The 22,089-nt window shown below is 44.7% G+C and overlaps 1 protein-coding gene across 3 annotated transcripts in view; it reads right to left on the bottom strand.

Annotated features, from left to right (window-relative positions):
• The window catches only part of CSTF3 (cleavage stimulation factor subunit 3), a 44,890-nt gene extending 23,050 nt beyond the window's left edge, over positions 1–21,840 (bottom strand). The window contains exons 1-3 of one of the 3 annotated variants that reach the window (XM_075280903.1): positions 21,705–21,840; positions 12,168–12,269; positions 11,944–12,039 (exon numbers count right to left, since the gene is read on the bottom strand). In XM_075280903.1, coding sequence (XP_075137004.1) covers positions 11,944–12,039; positions 12,168–12,269; positions 21,705–21,737 — 231 coding nt within the window. In that variant the 5' untranslated portion in view covers positions 21,738–21,840. The other 2 variants (XM_075280904.1, XM_075280905.1) reach the window with 2 other exon arrangements.
• Between the last annotated feature and the right edge of the window lie 249 nt (positions 21,841–22,089).

Below are 22,089 nucleotides of genomic sequence, written 5' to 3'. Positions count from 1 at the left end.
CCTGACCCCTCCCCTATCCATTGCTACTATTACTGGTTTCTTTACATAAAATAGGAGATCCAGGAACACTGGACTTCAATAGAGGGCATGATGCAGCTAAAAACAGATCCGACAAAGAGAAATCTGACCACAATGGCTAACATCTAGAGCTGAGCGAGTAGTAATCGAAACTCCCGTTTCGAATAGCACGCATCCATAGGAATGAATGGACGCAGCAAAGTCTGCGTGACGGTGGCTCCCATTCATTCCTATGGGTGCGTGCTATTCAAAACGGCCGTTTCGAATAGTACTCGCTCATCTCTAACATCCCATGTGCAATAACGCGAACTGCTAGTTACAAATATATAGAAGTACATAGTGAACTCTCTTTACAATGTGGAAGCTGCAGAATCCTCAGTGCAGTGTATAAGTAAGGAAAGCTGTGTGCAGACATAGTGTGAGGAGCACCAGCTCCTCCCCTCTCCATTCAATATGGGAGGAGAGAACAGCTGTCCCCCTTCACTCACTGAGAAACTATCTTGATTTTAAAAGTAACTAAGGATGGAACATCCCTAGTAACAGGCAATGAACAATAAATTAGCTTGAGAGGGGAAGATTTTCAGAGGAAACAAAAACATTTTTAATCACACACACTATTGAATAAGACTTTGTCAAGTCTTTTTTAATTGCCTGAAAAGTTAGTGACAATTTAAATGGTCACCGTTTCAGAAAACGTCTCAAAAATTAATAGTACAAGCACAATGAAATGTTGTAGAAAAATGCTTCTCTCTCCACTTACCAGAATCCTCTCCCTCTCACCAAGGCTCAGGCTTACTAAACGGTCAACTACACTTACTGCTAAAGCAAGCTGAGAGTGATGAGTTTAGTGTGGGGGCACAGGATACATAAAGAATAGAGATGAGTGAGTAGTATTCGATCGAATGCTACGGTATTCGAAATACTCATACTCGATCGAGTACCACTCGCTATTCGATGCAGAACCAGCATTGATTGGCCGAATGCTATACAGTTGGCCAATCAACGCTGGTTCTTCTCCTACTTTTAGAAGTCTTCTCCGTGCAGCTTCCCCGCAGCGTCTTCCGGCTCTGAATTAACTCTGCCAGGCATCGGGCCTGGGCAGAGCCGACTGCGCATGTCTGCTTGTAGTGCGAGCATGCGCAGTCGGCTCTGCCCAGGCCCGATGCCTGGCAGAGTGAATTCAGAGCCGGAAGACGCTGCGGGGAAGCTGCACGGAGAAGACTTCTCGGAGGATCCAGCCCGACCCTCACTCGTGGACTCGGTAAGTATAATTTGATCGAATGTTGCCTACCCATGAAACGAGCATTTTCCCCCCATAGACTATAATAGGGTTCGATATTTGATTCGAGTAGTTGAATATTGAGGGGCTACTCGAAACGAATATCGAACCTCGAACATTTTACTGTTCGCTCATCTCTAATAATGAATACAGAGGGGAAGAGACATAAGACATACACAGACAGTGGTGCAGCTGCTAGTGAGTGTTGTACCTCACCCCTGTGCTGGATCCAGTGTTTCACTACTTAAAAGGGATTCTATCATTAAAATCACATTCTTTCCTCGATCACACGTAGGAATAGCCTTAAGAAAGTCTATTCCTCTCCTACCTTTAGAGGTCTTCTCCATGCCGCCGTTCGGTAGAAATCCTGGTTTTCGTCTGTATGCAAATGAGTTCTCTCGCAGCACTGGGGGCGGACCCCAGCGCTTAAACAGCCCTGAGGGCATCTCCAATGCTGTGAGAGAAATCTCCAGCACCGCCTCCAACTTCTTCAGGAATGGCCTCTCTGCGCGTCTTCTTCCGGAGCAGGGTTCAAACGTCTACAAATGCGCAGTCAGATCTGCCGTTGAGCCTCGGGCAGAGCCGACTGCACATGGACGCGTCCATTTTTTTTTTTTTTTTTGTGGCTGCTTACCCCAGCTTACTGTGTAAGCGGCCACAAGAAAATGGCCGCTTACAGCAGGCGGCCATGTGCAGTCGGCTCTTCCCAAGGCCCCGACGGCAGGGCCGACTTCGCATGTGTAGAAGTTTGAACCCAGCTCCGGAAGAAAATGCGTAGAGAGGCCGTTCCTGAAGAAGATGGAGGAGGTGCTGGAGATTTCTCTCGCAGCATTGGGGACGCCCCCAGTGCTGTGAGATAACTCATTTGCATACAGACAAAAACTGGGATTTCTACCGAACGGCGGCGCGGAGAAGACCTCTAAAGGTAGGAGAAGAATAGCCCTTCTTAAGGCTATTCCTATGTGTGATCGAAAAAAAAAAAAAAGTGATTTTAATGATAGAATCCCTTTAATGCTGCCCTCCATGCTTCTGCTTGAGAGGAGTTAAAGGAGCTGGATCTCCTTTATGTGTACAGTGTATGGAAGACAATATAACAGCTAGTATGCACACACTAGTCTAGGGTAAGATCAGTAACCAATGTGTAGGGACATCCTCAAAGGGCCCCTTCAAATCTACTATATAAGAAATTTTGTAACATTTATACGGTCCAACTAATGTGAGTAAGGGGACCAATAGGGAGCATTATATTGTGTGTGGGGAGGACCAATGGGGAGCATTATACACTGTGTGGGGAGTACCAATGGGGAGCATTATACTGTGTGTGGGGGGCCAATAGAGAGCATTATACTGTGTGTGGGTGTTGGGGGTGCACCTCCATTTGGAAGCATTCTGTGCATGCAGAGGGGGCCACTGGAGAGCATTATACATTTTTATTACAACGTTTCAGACCTAGCAGTGTTCCAGGCAGAGACTGGCTGCAAAGATATTCTCTTTCATTGATCACAAACCAGAATCAAATTATGGAGGAAGTGAGACAAAGTACATTGGTAAACGGCAGGATTTTTTCCTTGTATTATGATAAAACTTTAATGCCATAAAGGTATTGTCTATAAATTAGAGTATATACTATTTGTTCTAAGGCTGCCCCTGACTTTTGTAACCACTGAAACCTTACGTGCCTGGTGGTTGGATATCTGAACTTGGTAACAGTATTTCCTATAAGTCTGTATGGACCGTCACCACTTCTATGTGACCTCCAGCCATCTGTCTCTGCAGTATTGAGTGTGTCCTCCCCCACATACAGCACAACTGAAGTATAACATATGACAGCACTTGTCAGACACTGGGCAACTAAAGAAATCAGCTGCAAACAATCTGTCAAGGTAATTTGGGACACTAAACCACCTTATGGACCGGAGGCCTAGGCCGGGTTCACACGGGGTTTTTCAGTCCGGATTTTGATGTGGAATCCGCGTTAAAAGTCGGCTCAAAAAAACCGCTTCCCATTGAAATCTTTGCGTTCCTTTTCCCGCGAGCGGTTTGTTCCCACAATCTGTTTGTTCCTTCAGGCGAATTGAGCTGCGGATGTCCACCTCACGACATTCCCTCCCGACTTAGTCCATTCATTTGGGCCTAATCCAGAGCGAGTGCCACAGCTGGATGCCGGTGCACTGTATCAGCATCCAGTCGCGGCTAGCCGTTTTTTTGGACCAGATTCTGAGGCGGCCTCTGCGTCAAAATCCCGTCCAAAAATCTCCCGTGAACCCGGCCTTAGGGTTCCAAATTGCCTTGTTACACAGCAATCTGCAGCCACATTAAAGACCAAAAAAAAAAAAACTTAAAGAGGACGTTTTATCACTTTGGACACATGCGGTTGTATATATCGCTACAAAGTCGACAGTGCGCTGAATTCGGTTTTCTAGCGGTATATAAAACTGCATGTGCCCCAAGTGATTAAGGTCTATTTGTCTATTGGCTGTACTCCACACACAGGCGAAGTTCTTCAGCAAAGCCAGAGGCGTACACATCGGCTTCAGTGCACATGCACCAGATCTTGCACATGCGCAGTGAAGCCAAGGTGTGCATCTCTGGCTTCACTGAAGAACAGCGCAAGCACCAGAGAAGAGTCTGATCTCATGGTAAGTATAAAGCTCTTATTTTTAATGCGGCCAGAGATTTTGTTATAACACTAAACCTTCAGTCCATATAGGCCTGTGGCTAGTTTAGTGTCCTACACTGCCCGGACAGGTTCCCTTTAAAGAATAGACATTACAGTTTCCACAATGCAGGCGCTCTCTAATCTTATACCTAGCTACCATATACTGCACACAGAACGTAAAGGAGAATCTGCGTGGTGTTATCTATTCTCCTGCTCCAAAGAACAGATTAAACAATAAAACAGATTAATGGTCCCCCCCATTGACTACACTTGGGTTCTTCAGGTAGCCATTTTTTTTGACTTACACCAGTGGACAAAAAAAAAAAAAAAGGTCAGGGCTTGCAGGTCTTTTTCATCTGCAATTTCAGAAAACCCTGCGCCACATAACTGTAATGTAGGAGTAGCGGCAGAATGCTAGAGGCCATTATAGAGAAGAAATGACAAGTTTTGTTGTGAAAACTTACTACTAAGCCCCAGCAGGCCGTGTGTGCGCCTGTGTTTCAGGTCTCTCATGCGGCTTCTGCTCACTCCTCTCCCTTCCCCTCTTCATAGACCTTCAATGTAAAGCTGTAATGAAATACTTCTGGGGACTGTTGTCAGGATTCAGGAGACATTTAAAGGGATCCCATCATTGTATACCCTTTCTTTTCCCCACTTGATAACACACAGGAATAGCCTTAAGAATGGCTACTCTTCACCTACCTCTAGAGGTCTTCTCCGTGCTGCCGTTCGGTAGAAATCTGGGGTTATGAAAATGAGTTCTCTCACAGCAATGGGGACGGTGCTCAATACTACGAGAGATATCTCTATCTTCTTTCGGAACACGCTCTCCTTGTGTCTTCTCCCGTCCTGGGTTTCAATCTTCTAGGCCTCGGGCAGAGCCGACAGCGCATGCCCAGGCCACAAGAAAATGGCTGCTTACACTGCAAGCTGGTGTATGCGGCCATTTTCTTGTGGCCGCTTACACAGTAAGCTGGTGTACACATGCATTTTCTGGTGGCCTGGGCATGCACAGTCAGCTCTGCCCGAGGCCTAGAAGATTGAAACCCAGGATGGGAGAAGACACAAGGAGAGGGCGTTCCAGAAGAAGGAGGCGGCGCTGGAGATTTCTCTCTCAGTATTGGGGACACCTCCAGTGCTGGGAGAGAACTCATCTGCATACTGCAGAAAACCCAGAATTCTACCGAACGGCGGCGCGGAGAAGACATCTAGAGGTAGGAGAAGAAGAGCCCTTCTTAAGGCTATTCCTACGCGTTAGGGCAGGGGTAGGGAACCTTTGGCTCTCCAGCTGCTGTGAAACTACAACTCCCATCATGCTCCATTCACTTCCATGGGAGTTCCCAGAACAGCAGAGCCAGTATGCATGCTGGGAGTTGTAGTTTTGCAACAGCTGGAGAGCCGTACATTCCCTACCCCTGCGTTAGGGAGGAAAAAAAAGGGTATCCAATGATAGGATCCCTTTAAGTTTATGTCAGTTTAGGAAGGAAGGGAGGAGGAGAAGATCCCAGTAAGCCGAGAAAGCCATTACTCTTATAAGATTTAGGTCTTTATTACAAGTTCTTTCTTATGTGCTTGCAGCATTGATTTGTACAAAGTTTATTGAAACGTCACTGACCATCTATAAGCTGGAGCAGGGTAGCGGATACTGGGATATTATGTATATAGGTAACTATGATCCAGACGCTATGAGCCAGGGCCCAAGATTTTAATTTTCTTTTTCAAGCACACCAGTTTTTGTTTTGTTTTTTTTAAATTCAGTCACCCATATCTGATACCGGTCACCATGTATATATCCTAGTGCTGAAGAATAGACCATAACTATAAAAGCTCTGAGGGTCTGGCACTGATCCCCCACCATGCTGTGTGTAGTGGCAGATTTTGGAGCTGCATCAATGTAGTACCTAAAGCTACCACTACAGTTTGCACAGTGAGTGAGGAGCGCTGTCCTGGAACAGCGGATCTGCAGGGGTACTGGGTGTCAGAGCCTTGCAGATCTAACATTGATGACCTATCCTAGTGATACAACATCACTCATTTGTATACCGGTAAAAACCGGTATTTCTAAGGAACGGCGCAGCAGTGACCACGTCTAAAGGTAAGAGATGAATAGCCTTTCTAAAGGCTATTCCGACGTCTTAACCACAAACTGACCTTCCTTAGACAGCGAGGTTGATCATGGCAGGGCCATGGGGAGAAGAAGGGAGGGGGGGAATTACTGACTAAAATTAATTAAATGATACCATTTGCAATATTTTATAACTAGATTTATCATTTGTTACATTTGCAATTGTAAATAAAGTCAATCTCCAGCTTTTTTTTTCTCTACTGCTACTGTCTGACCGTTTATGAAGGAGGAGGAGGCAGGTTATGGCAAATGAGAGGAGTCCATGCTCTGCTCGACCAACTCCACAGCCCTGAGGATGACATCACCAAGGATCCATAAAGCTGCTACTGCAACTAAGAAAATGTAATGGGGGAAAGGGACCAGACTAAGAGGGAGAGGAACTACAAATAGTAGAATTGGGGACTGTAGGGAGCCAATTATGTGCGAGATAAAAGAGGAGAAGGGAAGTATTTTTGACATTAAAGGTAAGACAGAAGAACAGGACTGAGGACGGACAGTCTTTAGGACATTAAGATTATAAACATGGGCCCTTTAAGTGAGGTCCCTCATAATGGAGAGGAGATGTAATAAATGTCTGACCGGTGGTGACCCCACTGCTGGGACCTTCACTGACCACTAGGAATGGGGTAGAGGGAGCCCAATACATGACCACAATGAGGAGGAGCTTGAACACGGATGTGCCCTGTTATTCAATGCCTATAAGTACATAAGCTGCTGTCTTAACTCTGAACCGAAATGTGAAATTAAATCTAATATACTGTGTTCAGACTTTACAAGTTCATTTAACAAAACTATAGAGGAAAGAATATAAAACATCACATATCACTGAGTTACTCCATGGCTAAGAGTGTGTCGCTTTCCAAACATTACATTCATGTACCTGCATAATATCTCTTTACAAGACCATGGCTATTACTATTGAGCCAATCCCATCCATGTTGCTGTAACATCTTTCCAGACATTGCGTTACGGCCGCCAGGTACAGAAGTTGACCAGTGTCATCCAATGTGCTTTATAGGCCATTAAGAAGAACAGTCAATCTTTCCATTCTCTGTAAGGTGTAATGGGCCTTCACTTTATGCAGGGGAGTACCTATATGTGAAAATAGGAAAGGATCATCCTCAAAGGGTTACCAAACAGATGCCACTACCCGGTTCTGTACAATGTCACTGAATGCGAGGGCATTAAAGTCCTATAATGGAATTGAGTGGCCGAGCCTCGACAGCCTCTGAGCATTAATCCTCCTCCACCAAGACTGACCCCATAGATATCCAGTATGTGTAGTATCATCCAATAGATAGGAGTGCAGACTGGGACTTCAGCTTCATTGCTCTGCTCTTAAATCCAATCCCACAGAGGTCCGAGTGTTAGTCTGTCGTCCGGCTCATCTGTAAATCTCATCTGCAGACACCATGTGGTTGTTGCCCCTTGACAAAGATAGCTCTTGATGTCAGAAATTTATCATCCGATGAAAGTCCTTTAGCTCTTCCACTAGTCACATATGGAGATTGTGTGGCTGGAGACTTATGTACCTGTCTGCAAAGACTGGCGATGCTGAAATAGCCAAAACCCACCCAAAAGAAGTGCCCACATCGCTGTAGAATAAGAGTCCTCGGCCGATACAGAATTACAGACAACTGGAGAGACATTAATATACATCATATTACAGGTCACTACACACAGACTGAAGGCTGCACGGACAGTTTAATATCTAGAAGGTTTTGTTACTTGAATAATACATAGAAGTCAAAGTACAATAATCCATGAAATGAGACAATATCGTAATAAGAGGAAATAAAGACAGAAAAGTTTATTCAGTTAGAGATAGAAAACATCACCTGGATACAAAGTATATTAAAGTAGCGCAAATAAAGGAGCGGTGCGGTCCTGGAAAGAGTAGAATACTACAGGCCTAGCATCAGATCAGCGAGTCCGACACTAGGCCCATGCACTGTGAATAAACCAAGCTCTCCATGTCCCCAATATAGCCCAGAAATTCAGACTCTGGGGCACTTGGTCTGTATGGAGAACCTGAGGTATTTTTCTAGTTCTCTACCCCCCTCCGCACAACTGGACAGTCCTGATGGTGGTTTTAAGGTTAGATAAGGCTGAGAGTTTAAGAGACAAGTGTCTGATCGGTGTGGGGGTCCGACTGCTGGAAACACCACCCATCATGAGAACTAGGGGACTGGTGCTGGTCTTCAGCCGTTCCACAGAGATGAGGCAGCCGTGCACATGAGTAACCTCAAACCTGTACTAGAGATCTCCCTTGCTCAAGATTGGTGGGAGCCCTGGCAGCCAGACCAGCACTCACCCAGACACTCTGCCATCCTGTGGAGGTAGTTCAAGGGTATGATGACATTGTGGAATATATATAAATAAATGAAAAAAATAAATAAATTAATAACTATCTATCAAAAGCAGGCGGCGCACCAAAAATTGTGAAAAAGGTGAAGGAGGTTTATTGCCTCATACTGCGACGTTTCGGCTCCAAGAGCCTCTTTCAAGCCGAAACGTCGCAGTATGCTTTTTGGAGTTCTATTGAACGGGACAAATCCTTTTCCCACTGGTGAGCACCCTATGCCTAGACTGGTGCGGTCATATATATGTTTTGTGTAGTATAATATATATATATATATATATATATATGCATCCTGCTCAGTCTTGCTGCAGATTATTCACACATCTGGGGCTGATTACCAGAAAGCTGAAAAATAAAGAGGAATCTGAGGCAGAGGTCTGCATCAAACATCTTTTTCCAGCATGTGAATGGACCCTAACTTCAGGTACAACTGCTTTAAAGAGGACCTTTCATGGTCCGGGGCACAGGCAGTTCTATACACTGCTGAATTCAGCGCACTGTCGGCTTTCCCGATCGGTGCCCCAGGTGAAGAGCTATCGGTCCTGGTACCATAGCGCTTCACCGTCAGAAGAGCGTTCCTGACAGTCAGTCAAAGCAGCGCCTATCGCAATGTAGAGTGTGAGCAGGGAGGAACGTTCCTCTCCGGGCACACAGTGCAGTGTGATAGGCGCTGCTGTGGAGAAGGACGTGCCTGACTGTCAGGAACGCCCTTCTGACTGTGAAGAGCTACGGTACCGGGACCAATAGCTCTTCACCTGGGGCACAGATCGGGAAAGCCGACAGTATATAAAACTGCCTGTGCCCCGGACCAGATAGTACAAGCAGAGGACGGAGAGGTTTTTTGTTTTTATTAAGGTACAGTCTATAAACATAGTGTTATGTAATCAGAAATGAGGAAGACAAGCAGCAGCTCAAGTACTAGTAACCTCCAGGAAACCATCCGATCAGGCCAAGCATAGACAGACAGACCCCCTCCCAATCACCCGACCCCATACACACTGAGCCAACCAAGCGTGCATTCTCACTGCACACAGGAAGACACTTGCTTCATCCCCCAACATATGCAGGACACCCCCCCAAACACATTAGATTTCTGGCCAGTGTTAACCTAATACGTATGGAGACCTTGATAAGCTGTTGTCACTAGAAAAAGCGGAGCACTAAAGCAATATCTAAGGGCAAACAAAACTTTTCAAGCGTAATTAAACTTTCGGCTAACTTTTGATTTTCTGGCAGTCTGTGTGTCATTAATACATTCTGTAATAACATTCTGTGAAATCCCGCACGTCTGTGAGAAAATGTGATTGGGTTCGGGTCACTACAAACTGCTCTATCTGGGGCATTATAAAACAGAAACTTTCCTTTTGGTGTCGTATGAAAGAGGAGATTGCAGACTGTTTACAACCAGCGACACGTCTGGAAATCACATACAGAGAACTGAATCTCCTCTCACATACTGTATGACACAATAAGAAAGTTTCTGCATTTTATTATACCCCAGATAGAGCAGTTTAAGGTCCATTTACAATGGGATGTCTGTAACGCATTGAGGGATACGCACTGGCTAATAGAAGAGATGATATATTTTTATCACACGAGGTTTCTCTACATGAAATAGGCTAGTAACACAGACATGGCACAACCATAGACTGCAGGGCAGCGCAACCCCCAATGCAACTAATGAAAGATAATATGTTCACATTATAAGGTAAACCTTTCATTACTTGCAATGAAGACTCTCTAATCTTTAGTGGTGCGATGTGCGTTGAGGCCAAAATCGCTGTGTACCCCTAACGTAGCCAATGAAGGTGAGTTCTTCATAGTACGGCAGTCAGAAGCTCACACATACAATAGATCAGACATTCAGACTGACATGTACCACATCGGTGACTGCCTACTTCCAGAATATGGTAGGTGTATTTCATGGACTTGTGTCTTTATCCCACCTGATCAATAGAACTTGGATTAAAGAAGTCAGGTCATGACTATGTGGGAGCTGGGGCTTGAACCTCAACAGCCCAGCTGGATGAAGAGGCTGCAGAGTTCGGGTGAGCGCTGCAGCCTCTTCACTCAATACCTAAAAGAGCACCGTACATATTGGTACGGCAGCTCAGGCCCATTCACTTGAACGGGACTGAGCTGCTGTACAATAGGTCAGACAAACCCAATGTTAGCAGCAAAGGGAAAAGGTCACAGCACCTTCATGGCCGTGGCCTTGTCAAATTGCTGAACAGAAGGGTTCCTGATGTTGATCGGATCCCGATCGAAGAAATTTCACCATCAGCTGAAAAATGATCGAAAATCAGATTTTAAAAACCATCCTGAAATCTCAAGATCAGCTCAACCCTACTAAGGATAGTCAATAATTATGTCTTGGGAACCCTCTTAAAGTGATGCAAGAAGAGGTAAACATCTTATGTCTTTTTGCATCAGTTTATCGACTCCGTATACAGTCCGGTGTATTTTCCCGTGCAGCCAACATTCATTCAAGGACTGAAATCTTGTGTTAATATATTTTTGCAACCCTCTGAAAGCCCTTTATGTAAGAATATCACATCTGAACATCGTATAATAAAATAAGTGGCACAAAATACCTTACTAAAGTTATATCTGAAAAAAGAAATAAAAAAAAATAAGAGATGTATTGAGTGTAAAGCGAATAACACCAGCAACAAAAATAGTCACACAGACCTCCAAATAAGATTGGGTTTCTCCATTGGGTCCCTACGCTTAATAAAACAGAAATTGGTATGTCCCCCTGAATAATAGAAGACAGTCACGGAAAATTTTATGTGCCCAAATACGTAGAAAACAGTCATTGATTCGAGTATATTAATACAGCCTGCAAGGAAAAAACTGAATACAATGAGGCAACTACAGATGCGACCACACGTAAAGACACTTTAATGGTTGAGATCGAGGACACAACAGTCACTTACTAGTCCCCGGATAGTGTCAGTAGCCCACGTATAAATTGTAAGTGTGCTTTGTTTTGTTTGATAATAACATTACTGTACGCTGCGAAGAGGAATAATTGGGTTATCACAAGACATGCAACAGATTGGAATATGACATCATCAATGACTGTACATCGTATAGGCTAGAACAACCCACAGGAAACATTAAAGAGGCAGTTTATTATCATAGAAAGGCTATGGATTTGCAGATCCCATTGGTATTAGTTATCACGTGTTCCTTCCACAGTGACAATGGCATAAGATCTCAATAAATGACACAGGAGGCAATAAATTGACACGACAAATAAATAAAAGTCTAAAGCACTCCATACCATTAAAATGTTTTAATGTTGTTGCAGTATCGCTGTGCAACAATCATCAGTGCAGTAACACTTCATCAGTTATTATCACGTTACCCCTAGACGACATGGTTAGAAAGTAATAGCTATGTACCTGAGCCTCGCTATGTTGTCCCCCATCTTTAATGCTATCTGCCATATGGAATAGTTTGCAAAATACCCATAAAAATAAAAATGTATTAACCTCTGCTTCAATGTAAAGTTTCCAGAATCTGCCAGAACTGGGGAACTGGGCCACAAGCCGTTCATATGTCTTCCGTGCTTTGTCTATAGGCTGATTCTAGAATTTGAATAAACATCATTTACAACATTTATGGATGGATAAGAGAATATATATATATACGAAACGCATTAAAGCCACTTATTGGGGCCCGAGAGAGAACGTAATGTAATCCTATGTCACTAAACCTGTGCCTCGCGAATGAGAATGCTCCAGGCGTCAAGGTCGTACGGGTTGTCTTCCAACTTCTTTTCCGCTTTCTTCACCTTTTCCGGGACATATTCGGCAGCCTTTATAGAGCGAACGAGAAAGAAGGAAAAGAAAGGAACAAAAAAAAGGAAAGAAAACAGAAGTTATCCACTTGTTCTGGGCTCGACAAACACAACCGTAACAGGAAAGTTACAATAGAAGGGTTTCTAGTCTAAACAGATATTGGAGGGTGCGAGGATCAGATTTGTGGGGATCGGACACCCCCATTGTATAAAGGTTATGTCATTGAGGACACTTACCACCGATCCACAGGACATGGGATAAGTGTTCGATCAATGGGCACCTAACAATCTGGAGAATAGGGGACTGAAAGTATCAAGGGAGTGTCACTGTGCTTGTCCATTCATATTTAAGGGGCTGCGGGCGATTCCGGAGATTACAATCCTGGCAGCCCATTAGCAGTGAATGGAGCGCCAGTCACACGGAGGCTTTCATTCACACTATTCTACTGATCCAGCGGTCAGACACTTACCCCAGGTCCTATAGATAGGTGTCCTTAATGGCACAACCCCTTTAAGCTTTTCTTATCAGCTGATGCACAGAATGGAGAAAGCAGCAGATTGCTCCATGTTCTGTGTCAGCCCCAATCACTTGGGCAGGGGCTTAGCTGCAGTGACACTACACAAAGAACAGCGCTGTCTGCTTCCTGCTCCATTCTCTGTGCAGTGTGGGTGCCGGGGCATCAGGCCCCACAGATCTGATTTTAGTGACTTTCAGATAAGTCAACAAACCTCCAACATTAAGATTTCATGCACATGTCTGTGCGGCACCCAAGGCGGTAACTGATGGCCCGTCCTGATGAAAATAAAGCAGGTCCTAGGCTGCTCAGTGTCAATGGCACAAGCCCCATAGCGGTAAGTGCATAACAGAAGACCCTCGGAGTGATATCGGACTACATTCTGCTTCATTCTGGGATATACATACTATTCCATTGTATCAGATAAGGAAATAAAATCTTAATACCCAGTAATGAATTTCAATTAATGATATACTATACAGAACATACACTTCTGAGTCCTCCATTGGATTCATGGGAGTCTAGTAAACCATTTAAAAACACAGAATAAAAACCGTCTGATGCTACGTCACATCTATCCATCCAGGCTCCGTGGCCAGAGCTGCAGTAACCCGGCTATACAGTGTCCGAGGCTGCAGATCTGCGCTTAGTATTCACATACAACAATATACTATCATGCAAAATAGATTCTGGTTATTCTTGACACACAAGGAAGGTTTGTGAGATGGATACAGCCCCTGTGACTGTTCACATCAATGTCAAAGACGCTGACAAATGACAAGAAGAAAATTTGCAGAGTAAGCAGCAGAAAATCCCCAGACACGTGAGCAATGTTCTTAATGCAAAGGCCCCACGTTGCAGGCCGCAGCAAAAAAATTATTGCGGGAAAAACCACACTGAGGTTTTTCCCGCCGCGCGGTTTCCTCTGTGGACTTTCTGCTTCAATTACACTTATATGGAAATCGCTTTTCGGTACTTATAATTGACATGCTGCGATTTCCAAAAACACAACGGTTTTAGGAATCGCAGCACTTCCGCCATGGGTATTTTTCTGCAATGTGTGGATGGGTTTCGCTGGAATCTTTCAAGGGACTGTAAAACGCTGCAATTTTTGCCATGGCGTGTCCACCACTGCTGCATGCTTACCCTATTTTTAGTTACGTCGGATGCAGCAATAACAATTTTTACTATTTATTATTATTAAGGAAAGGCAGGGCGGTTCAAATTTGTGTGTTTTTTGCTTTAAAAATTTTTCACACTTTATAAATGCTTTACCATCATCTCCCTGGGGGAACTGAACATGCAACGGCAGGGTTTAATAGGAACTTTACAAGGACAGAACTGAGAACATTCAGAGCGCACAAGGCAATATCTGCTGCCGAAAACCTCCTGCAAGCTTGTGGTAAGCAAGAGGGAAGAGAATGTGGGAAAGAGGACGAGAGCTGGTGAGAGGCGCAGCCACAACAACGAATTAAGAGCACACCCTGCTAGTGCAGAGGGCAGTGAGACTGGAGTAACATACGTCAGTCTTGTGGAATTCACCCCATTGCCTAATATTACAATATTGTCCTATGTCACAACAGGGCAGGACGACTACAACTGGAAACTTCACACATGATGAGCCGCCCCCACAGCCATGAAACTGTAACTGAGACTGAAGGCTTCATTTCAATTTTTCACAAGAAACGAAAAACCAACAAAATCTGTAGCAGAGAGCAGCAGAGACGTGGCCGAGACACCTGCAACTCATGTAAACTAGACCAATCTGCTGCTCTACCCCATTTCCACTGGTTTCTGGGCCTAATTTATATATCCGACCCATCCTCCAGTGTATGTGCACCTAAATAGTAATCTAGTGAAGAAAATCGTATCCCGGCCGTCCTGTCTTACATTCCATAGGCTAAAGCATCGCTCACTGAACATTATCCAGTCAGGATCACTGATGGGTAAATAACCAAAATTCAAGACATCACACTCAAAGAAGGGGAGCCCTAAAATAACTGCGTATTAATCATAATTGGATAAAATGCTCAAAAGTGATTTTGATCCTTATTAGAGATGAGCGAGTACTATTCGAAACGGTAGGAATGAATGGACGCAGCCGGCACGGGCGTCCTGCCACTTAACCCCCTGCGCGCCGGCCGCTCCCATTCATTCCTATGGGAGTGTGAGTACTCGCTCATCTCTAATCCTTATTGCTCAGCCCTACTCTGCATCTCGCAGTTTAAAGGGGTTGCCCAGTTTCAGACAGATATTGACTGATAAGTACAATAAAGCCGATGTATTATAAAAGTGGCAAAAAAAGGGAAAAAAAACAATTAAATTTAAATTAAATTTCTGTACCACTTTACCGGGAAATGTACGCCTGCTATGAGCATGAGCCTCATCATAAATAAGCAGCACCATCTGCCGACTCTGGGGTGTTCAATGTGCCCCAATATTTGCCCTTCAAGGACTAATGGAGGCTCGGGTGGTGCCCAACTTTATTTCTAAAGCTGACAGTAGGAGTAACGAGAAAAAAAAAACAAACTTTAATTTGCATTCAATCCCATACAACGTCTGGATATAAAACACCAAGACCAGGAGGGGGAAAGTGAATAATTATTATCACACTAAGGGTCAGTTCGCACTACCATCATTCATGACCATTGGTCTTATCTGTCACAGGATGAGAGCAACGGACATTAACCACAGAACGCAGACAGACAAGGGGTCACTTTCTTTAGTCATTTTTTCTTAGAGAAGAAAACTTTACTTTTCTGATGGAAAGACTTTATATTGGAGATAATGGGAACAGCCGCAGACAGAGGGGCCCTTTTGTGTTTGTCACTCTAGTCCATTGCTCTCATCCTGTGATGGATAAGAGCAATAGATGAACACAACAGTAGTGTGAACATCCTCTTAGCCAAGGAGTAAACCAATCATAGTGACTCAATATAACAGGACACGGCCATTTCTGATGCTATAACCTCTGTTATACCACAAAGCTGTGTGATAACATAACAATCCCATATAAAAACTGTCAATTTAGGACACTATAGGTCTATTAACCAAGCTGCACTTACATCCAATGACCTATATCAATAGAGAGGTCATCAAATTGGTGGGGTTACATGTGTTCTCTGCAGACACGGGCGCTACACAACACCCCCCACTCAAGCGAATGAGACCTGAACAATAGGCGCTCAACTCCCACCTCAGTTCTCTATATCGGGTAAGGGTACCCATCCATCTGATATTTGTAACCTATCCTAAGAATAAGCTATCAATATCTGTATTATAGAGACAATACAGCAATGGAGCCCTACACAAACCTGGTCTGACGGCAGCACAAAGCACATGTTTAGGCCGTGTTCACATCTACATTGGATCCTCCATTACAGTGTTAGCCAAAAAAGACAAAATAGTGGCGAGATCGGACCTATCTAAGAAGGTAAAATGACAGACACCCAATGGACCCCCGTATAATAATCAATGGGGTCCATCTGGTGCTGGCTGTTCCTGACACGACACATCCGGCCCTGCTGTACTTTTTAGCATTTTGCTCCTACGATAGGTCTCATGGAAGTGAACAGTCCAGATGTGAACAGATCCCTCAAAATATTCACGCTATTACATCTAGAGATGAGCGAGTACTATTCGAAACGGCAGTGGGAATGAATGGATGCAGCCAGCACGCAGGGGGTTAAGCGGCAGGACACCGGCCCTTTCTGCGTGCCAGCCGGCTCCATTCATTGCTATGGGTGCGTGCCGTTTCAAATACTACTCGCGCATCTCTAATTATATCCAGTCCTGATCGCCCACTAGCAAGCCAATACGTCAGTAAAAACAGTCAAGCCATCTCGTATATTTATCTGCTGACATCATGGTCTTAGGCTAGTGCCACACGACAACTTTTGTCACGTGTTGATAGCCATGTTGTCTTGCCATTTCCAACATCACTGACTAGTTACCTTTAAAAATATGGCTGAACATCCAAGGTGGAGCTTATGGAACGTGCATTTGGACCTGAAAAACCCAATAAGGCTAAAGTCCCACGGAAGCCACAAACCGCTGTGGAAAAGACTCTGGCAGATATGCAGAGCCGTTTCTTTTTCCCGCAAGGACTCTGTGACACCAGCGTTTCAGTAGATGGAATTGACTTGCTGTGATTTCCAAAGATACAACGGTTTTGGAAACCGCAGCATTTCCGCTGTGTGTATTTTTCTGCAATGTGTGGCTGAGAGTCACTAGAATCCCATCCGCTTTGCAGGGACTGTATAAAGCCATGGTCAAACTGCAGTGTTTACGCCATGGGGGGGCCCCGGACTTAAAAGGGGTTTTTCAAGCCCAAATTCACATTTCATACTGATGACCTATCCGCAGGATAATTGATCTGTGGGGGTCCAACACCCAGACTGAGCAATGATCAGCTGTTTCAGCAGCCGACTCGCTCCAGAGGGGAGCAGATACAGTTTTCTCTAATTGAAGTACCATATATACTCAAGTATATACAGTAATAGGAGCAGAGCTACAGTTTCCCATGTGGTGACTATAAACTCCATGGGATCACGCCTATAGAATAGGAGCAGACTAGGGGCAACAAAATGGCTCAGTGGTTAGCACTGTAGCCTTGCAGCGCTGGAGTTCTGGGTCCGAAACCTGCCAGGAACAACATGAGTTTGTATGTTCTCCCTGTGTTTGCGTGGATTTTCTCCCATACTCCAAAGACATACTGATAGGGAATAATGTACATTGTGATCCCTATATGGGGTTGACAATCTACATTTAAAATAACAGGAGTAGACTGCTGCAATTCCGATCTACATGGCATCATCAGTATGAAACAAGCATTTAGGGACGGAAAACACCTCAATGCAAAACCTCAACGTGGAGCCTCAGCCTTAAGTGGTAATGACTGTAGAAGTGGAAATATAATTATTCACACATCATGGTTTCAGGTCATTGTTTCGATAATATTGTCCACAGTTTTATTCTTTCTGACACATTCGACGCCGCTTGGCAACGTGACCATGTAAAACGAACATAACACATTAAAAGGGATTGTAATATTGATCTATTTTCAGGACAGACCATCAATATGAGATCAGTGGGAGCCCCTGCGACCCCCACCAAGTGACCACATGAAAGACAGAACCGCAGCATACAGTCCTATGAAAAAGTTTGGGCACCCCTATTAATCTTAATCATTTTTTGTTCTAAATATTTTGGTGTTTGCAACAGCCATTTCAGTTTGATATATCTAATAACTGATGGACACAGTAATATTTCAGGATTGAAATGAGGTTTATTGTACTAACAGAAAATGTGCAATATGCATTAAACCAAAATTTGACCAGTGCAAAAGTATGGGCACCCTTATCATTTTATTGATTTGAATTCCCCTAACTACTTTTTACTGACTTACTGAAGCACAAAATTGGTTTTGTAACCTCAGTGAGCTTTGAACTTCATAGCCAGATGTATCCAATCATGAGAAAAGGTATTTAAGGTGGCCAATTGCAAGTTGATCTCCTATTTGAATCTCCTCTGAAGAGTGGCATCATGGGCTACTCAAAACAACTCTCAAATGATCTGAAAACAAAGATTGTTCAACATAGTTGTTCAGGGGAAGGATACAAAAAGTTGTCTCAGAGATTTAACCTGTCAGTTTCCACTGTGAGGAACATAGTAAGGAAATGGAAGAGCACAGGGACAGTTCTTGTTAAGCCCAGAAGTGGCAGGCCAAGAAAAATATCAGAAAGGCAGAGAAGAAGAATGGTGAGAACAGTCAAGGACAATCCACAGACCACCTCCAAAGAGCTGCAGCATCATCTTGCTGCAGATGGTGTCACTGTGCATCGGTCAACTATACAGCGCACTTTGCACAAATAGAAGCTGTATGGGAGAGTGATGAGAAAGAAGCCGTTTCTGCACGTACGCCACAAATAGAGTTGCCTGAGGTATGAAAAAGCACATTTGGACAAGGCAGCTTCATTTTGGAAACAAAAATTGAGTTGTTTGGTTATAAAAAAAGGCGTTATGCATGGCGTCCAAAAAGAAACAGCATTCCAAGAAAAACACATGCTACCCACTGTAAAATTTGGTGGAGGTTCCATCATGCTTTGGGGCTGTGTGGCCAATGCCGGCATCGGGAATCTTGTTAAAGTTGAGGGTCGCATGGATTCCACTCAGTATCAGCAGATTCTTGAGAATAATGTTCAAGAATCAGTGACGAAGTTGAAGTTACGCCGGGGATGGATATTTCAGCAAGACAATGATCCAAAACACCGCTCCAAATCCTCAGGAATTCATGCAGAGGAACAATTACAATGTTCTGGAATGGCCATCCCAGTCCCCAGACCTGAATATCATTGAATATCTGTGGGATGATTTGAAGCGGGCTGTCCATGCTCGGCGACCATCTAACTTAACTTGAATTGTTTGTCCAAAATACCTTTATCCAGGATCCAGGAACTGATTAAAAGCTACAGGGAGCGACTAGAGGCTGTTATCTTTGCAAAAGGAGGATCTACTAAATATTAATGTCACTTTTCTGTTGAGGTGCCCATACTTTTGCACCGGTCAAATTTTGGTTTAATGCATATTGCACATTTTCTGTTAGTACAATAAACCTCATTTCAATCCTGAAATATTACTGTGTCCATCAGTTATTAGATATATCAAACTGAAATGGCTGTTTCAAATACCAAAATATTTAGAACTAAAAATGATTAAGATTAATAGGGGTGCCCAAACTTTTTCATAGGACTGTAGCCATGTGACCAACAGATGTGATGTCACTTCCTGAAGGTAGAAGGTAACAGACTTTCCTAATCCTGAAGACCCCTTTAGAGTTCGCTCACAGTGTGACAGCCGACACATGGCTCCATGTAAATTTAGGATTTATTCCCGCAACGGTTCACGTGACCGATCCTATATAAAGTCTATGAGGGATCCACGAAAGCTGGTTTACCCTCCCATGTACAAAAAACATTTTCAAGTCTGAGTGCGCGGCTCGGCTGTATGAATAAGCGCATAATCACAGACCCTTATCCTGGGTAAAGTCGGACACTTTAAGCAGATGTCTAGAGATGAGCGAGTACTGTTCGAAACTCCCATTTCGAATAGCACGCACCCATAGGAATGAATGGACACAGCAGGCACGCAGGGGGTTAAGCGGAGGGGGTTAAGCGGCTGGCCGCTGGCAAAGTCTTCGTGCCGGCCGCTTCCATTCATTCCTATGGGAGCGTGCTATTCCAAACAGCAGTACTCGCTCATCTCTAACAAAAAATACCAAATAATCCCAGAATAAGATCTTAGGACAGTGCAATACACAATACAAGCACCAGATACAGTGAGTGGTATTTGTCACCACGGCCGGCTGATACCAATATACACAACCTCTACACCAGCGGCGACATAGTCAATAAGTAACCTGCAGGCCCTGCACAGATCAGGAGACGAAAAGTCAAAGATTCCTATAAACTCCACAATAGACTGCACCAGAGCTGCGGTGCCTGAGAATGGCACAAGTCAATGAGACAAGTAGACATCAACATGAAGCATAATAAGACAACCCCTTTAAGGTGATCCTGACCTCTCTGTATGTGGTGCTGTTTAATAAGCAGATCAATGATTACACCACCCTGCAAAGCTAACTTGTCACCTTAAAAGTGCAATCGAATCTAAGGCTGCACTCCAAAGGTGTGAGACTGTTCGCTATGTGTCATCATGGTCAGCTCAGTCCCATTCAAGTTAGTGGGCTGAGCTGCAATACCAAGCAATGTACAGATCTGTGCTTAGCATGCAATGAGGAGGTAGAAAGCTCATCCAAATGCTGCAGTCTCTTCAATCGGCTGATCAGTGGGGGTCCTGGGTATTGCCCCTGCTTGCTCTGTGTTAGTATGAGACACCACCTGCTGTATCCTGGCTAAGGCTGCATATAGGAGAGGCCTATGTAGCCTTTACTTCAACAATACAACACCCAAAAATGCCAACGTTGTGAGTGAGTTAGCCGTGATGGGCAGAGCCTTCCAGACCACACAGTTAACACTCCTAGAGCCACTGCAGCGCCACCTATTGGATTGATGACACACCTGAATTAAAGGGGTGGTCCAGGTATTGCAGCAGGAAGTCGCAAAAAGTTAAAAACCAACAAAAAACCCACTCACCTGTCTGGTCCTAGCAGCACCCCGGGGCTTTTCCAGGGGAAGACCCTCATTAAAGTGACCGCTGAGATCAGTCAGTGACCTCAATGGCCTAAGGAAAGGACACTCTGGTTCCTTTCCTTAGGCCGTTGATCGGCTTGTGCAGCAGGGACTCCCATTAAGAAAGCCCCAGGACCCTGCTGGGACACAAAAACATCAGGGAAAGTACAGTAGGTTTTGTTTTTTCACCTTCTCCGGCCACAATCCTAAAATATCCCGGACATCGGTCACACAATCCTGGTCAAATGAATGAGCTGCAATATCAGGCCCGGCCACTATACAAAGCATGGCGCCGTTCTTGTTAGTAGTCAATAAGTTGCAGCACTTGCTCCAACACTGCAGCCCCTTCAAGCACTGCTTTATGGGGGGCCCCACCACATGGATGATCCATATCAGGGCCCCGATCGATCCCATTGATATGAAGCTCCAGGGCCCCCTCTATAATATGTTCTTATGGGGTAGAAAGCCCACCAGGCCCCTCATACACTGGGGGTAAGAATAATAACGCTCCCCTATACCTACCCCCTCTCTGTAGAAGGTGGGGGGGGGTCAGACTAGTAACAACCCAGCTTTCCCATAAACAGATATTACCAAAACAAATGAAAGGAGAACTACAAGTACCAGCAGCAGCCACGATACAATGTACACAACAAGAGGGCTCAGCCTACCCCGGCCAACACACTGCCCTGTCACCCCGAGGCCTAGCCCCGGCCCGCTCACCACCAACCGCCGCCGGCTCCTCTACTCACTTGGTCGGAAGGGCCTTCCCCGCTGGACATCATTTCTCTGCCGTGAACCGTATCCGTGGTGGCGCCCTGATCTGCCCGAGCACACCGGGCTCCGTCCTTCCCGCACTGCCCGACCTCCCTCACAAGACGGAAAACAAAATGGCGACCGGGAAAACGAAAAGAAAAACCGCTGTGCTGCGCTGCGCTCACGGCGTCAGCGAGGGACCTAAAGTCACAGCGCCACCGTGCGGTATCAGGCGGTATTGCAGCACTGGAGGACTGGAGGATGAGCGGCGCTGTTGTGGGGGGACAATAATGCGTCAAATATTGCGCCATATCCGCTAATTATAATTTAATTATTTATAGGGAAATGTCCTAAAGTCAATTAAAAGTCTGTCAGATACCT

This window comes from Leptodactylus fuscus, chromosome 7 (assembly GCF_031893055.1).
Source record: "Leptodactylus fuscus isolate aLepFus1 chromosome 7, aLepFus1.hap2, whole genome shotgun sequence".
Taxonomy (NCBI): domain Eukaryota; kingdom Metazoa; phylum Chordata; class Amphibia; order Anura; family Leptodactylidae; genus Leptodactylus; species Leptodactylus fuscus.
The sequence above is the reverse complement of the archived record's forward strand: the minus strand, read 5'-3'. Positions and strand labels throughout refer to the sequence as shown.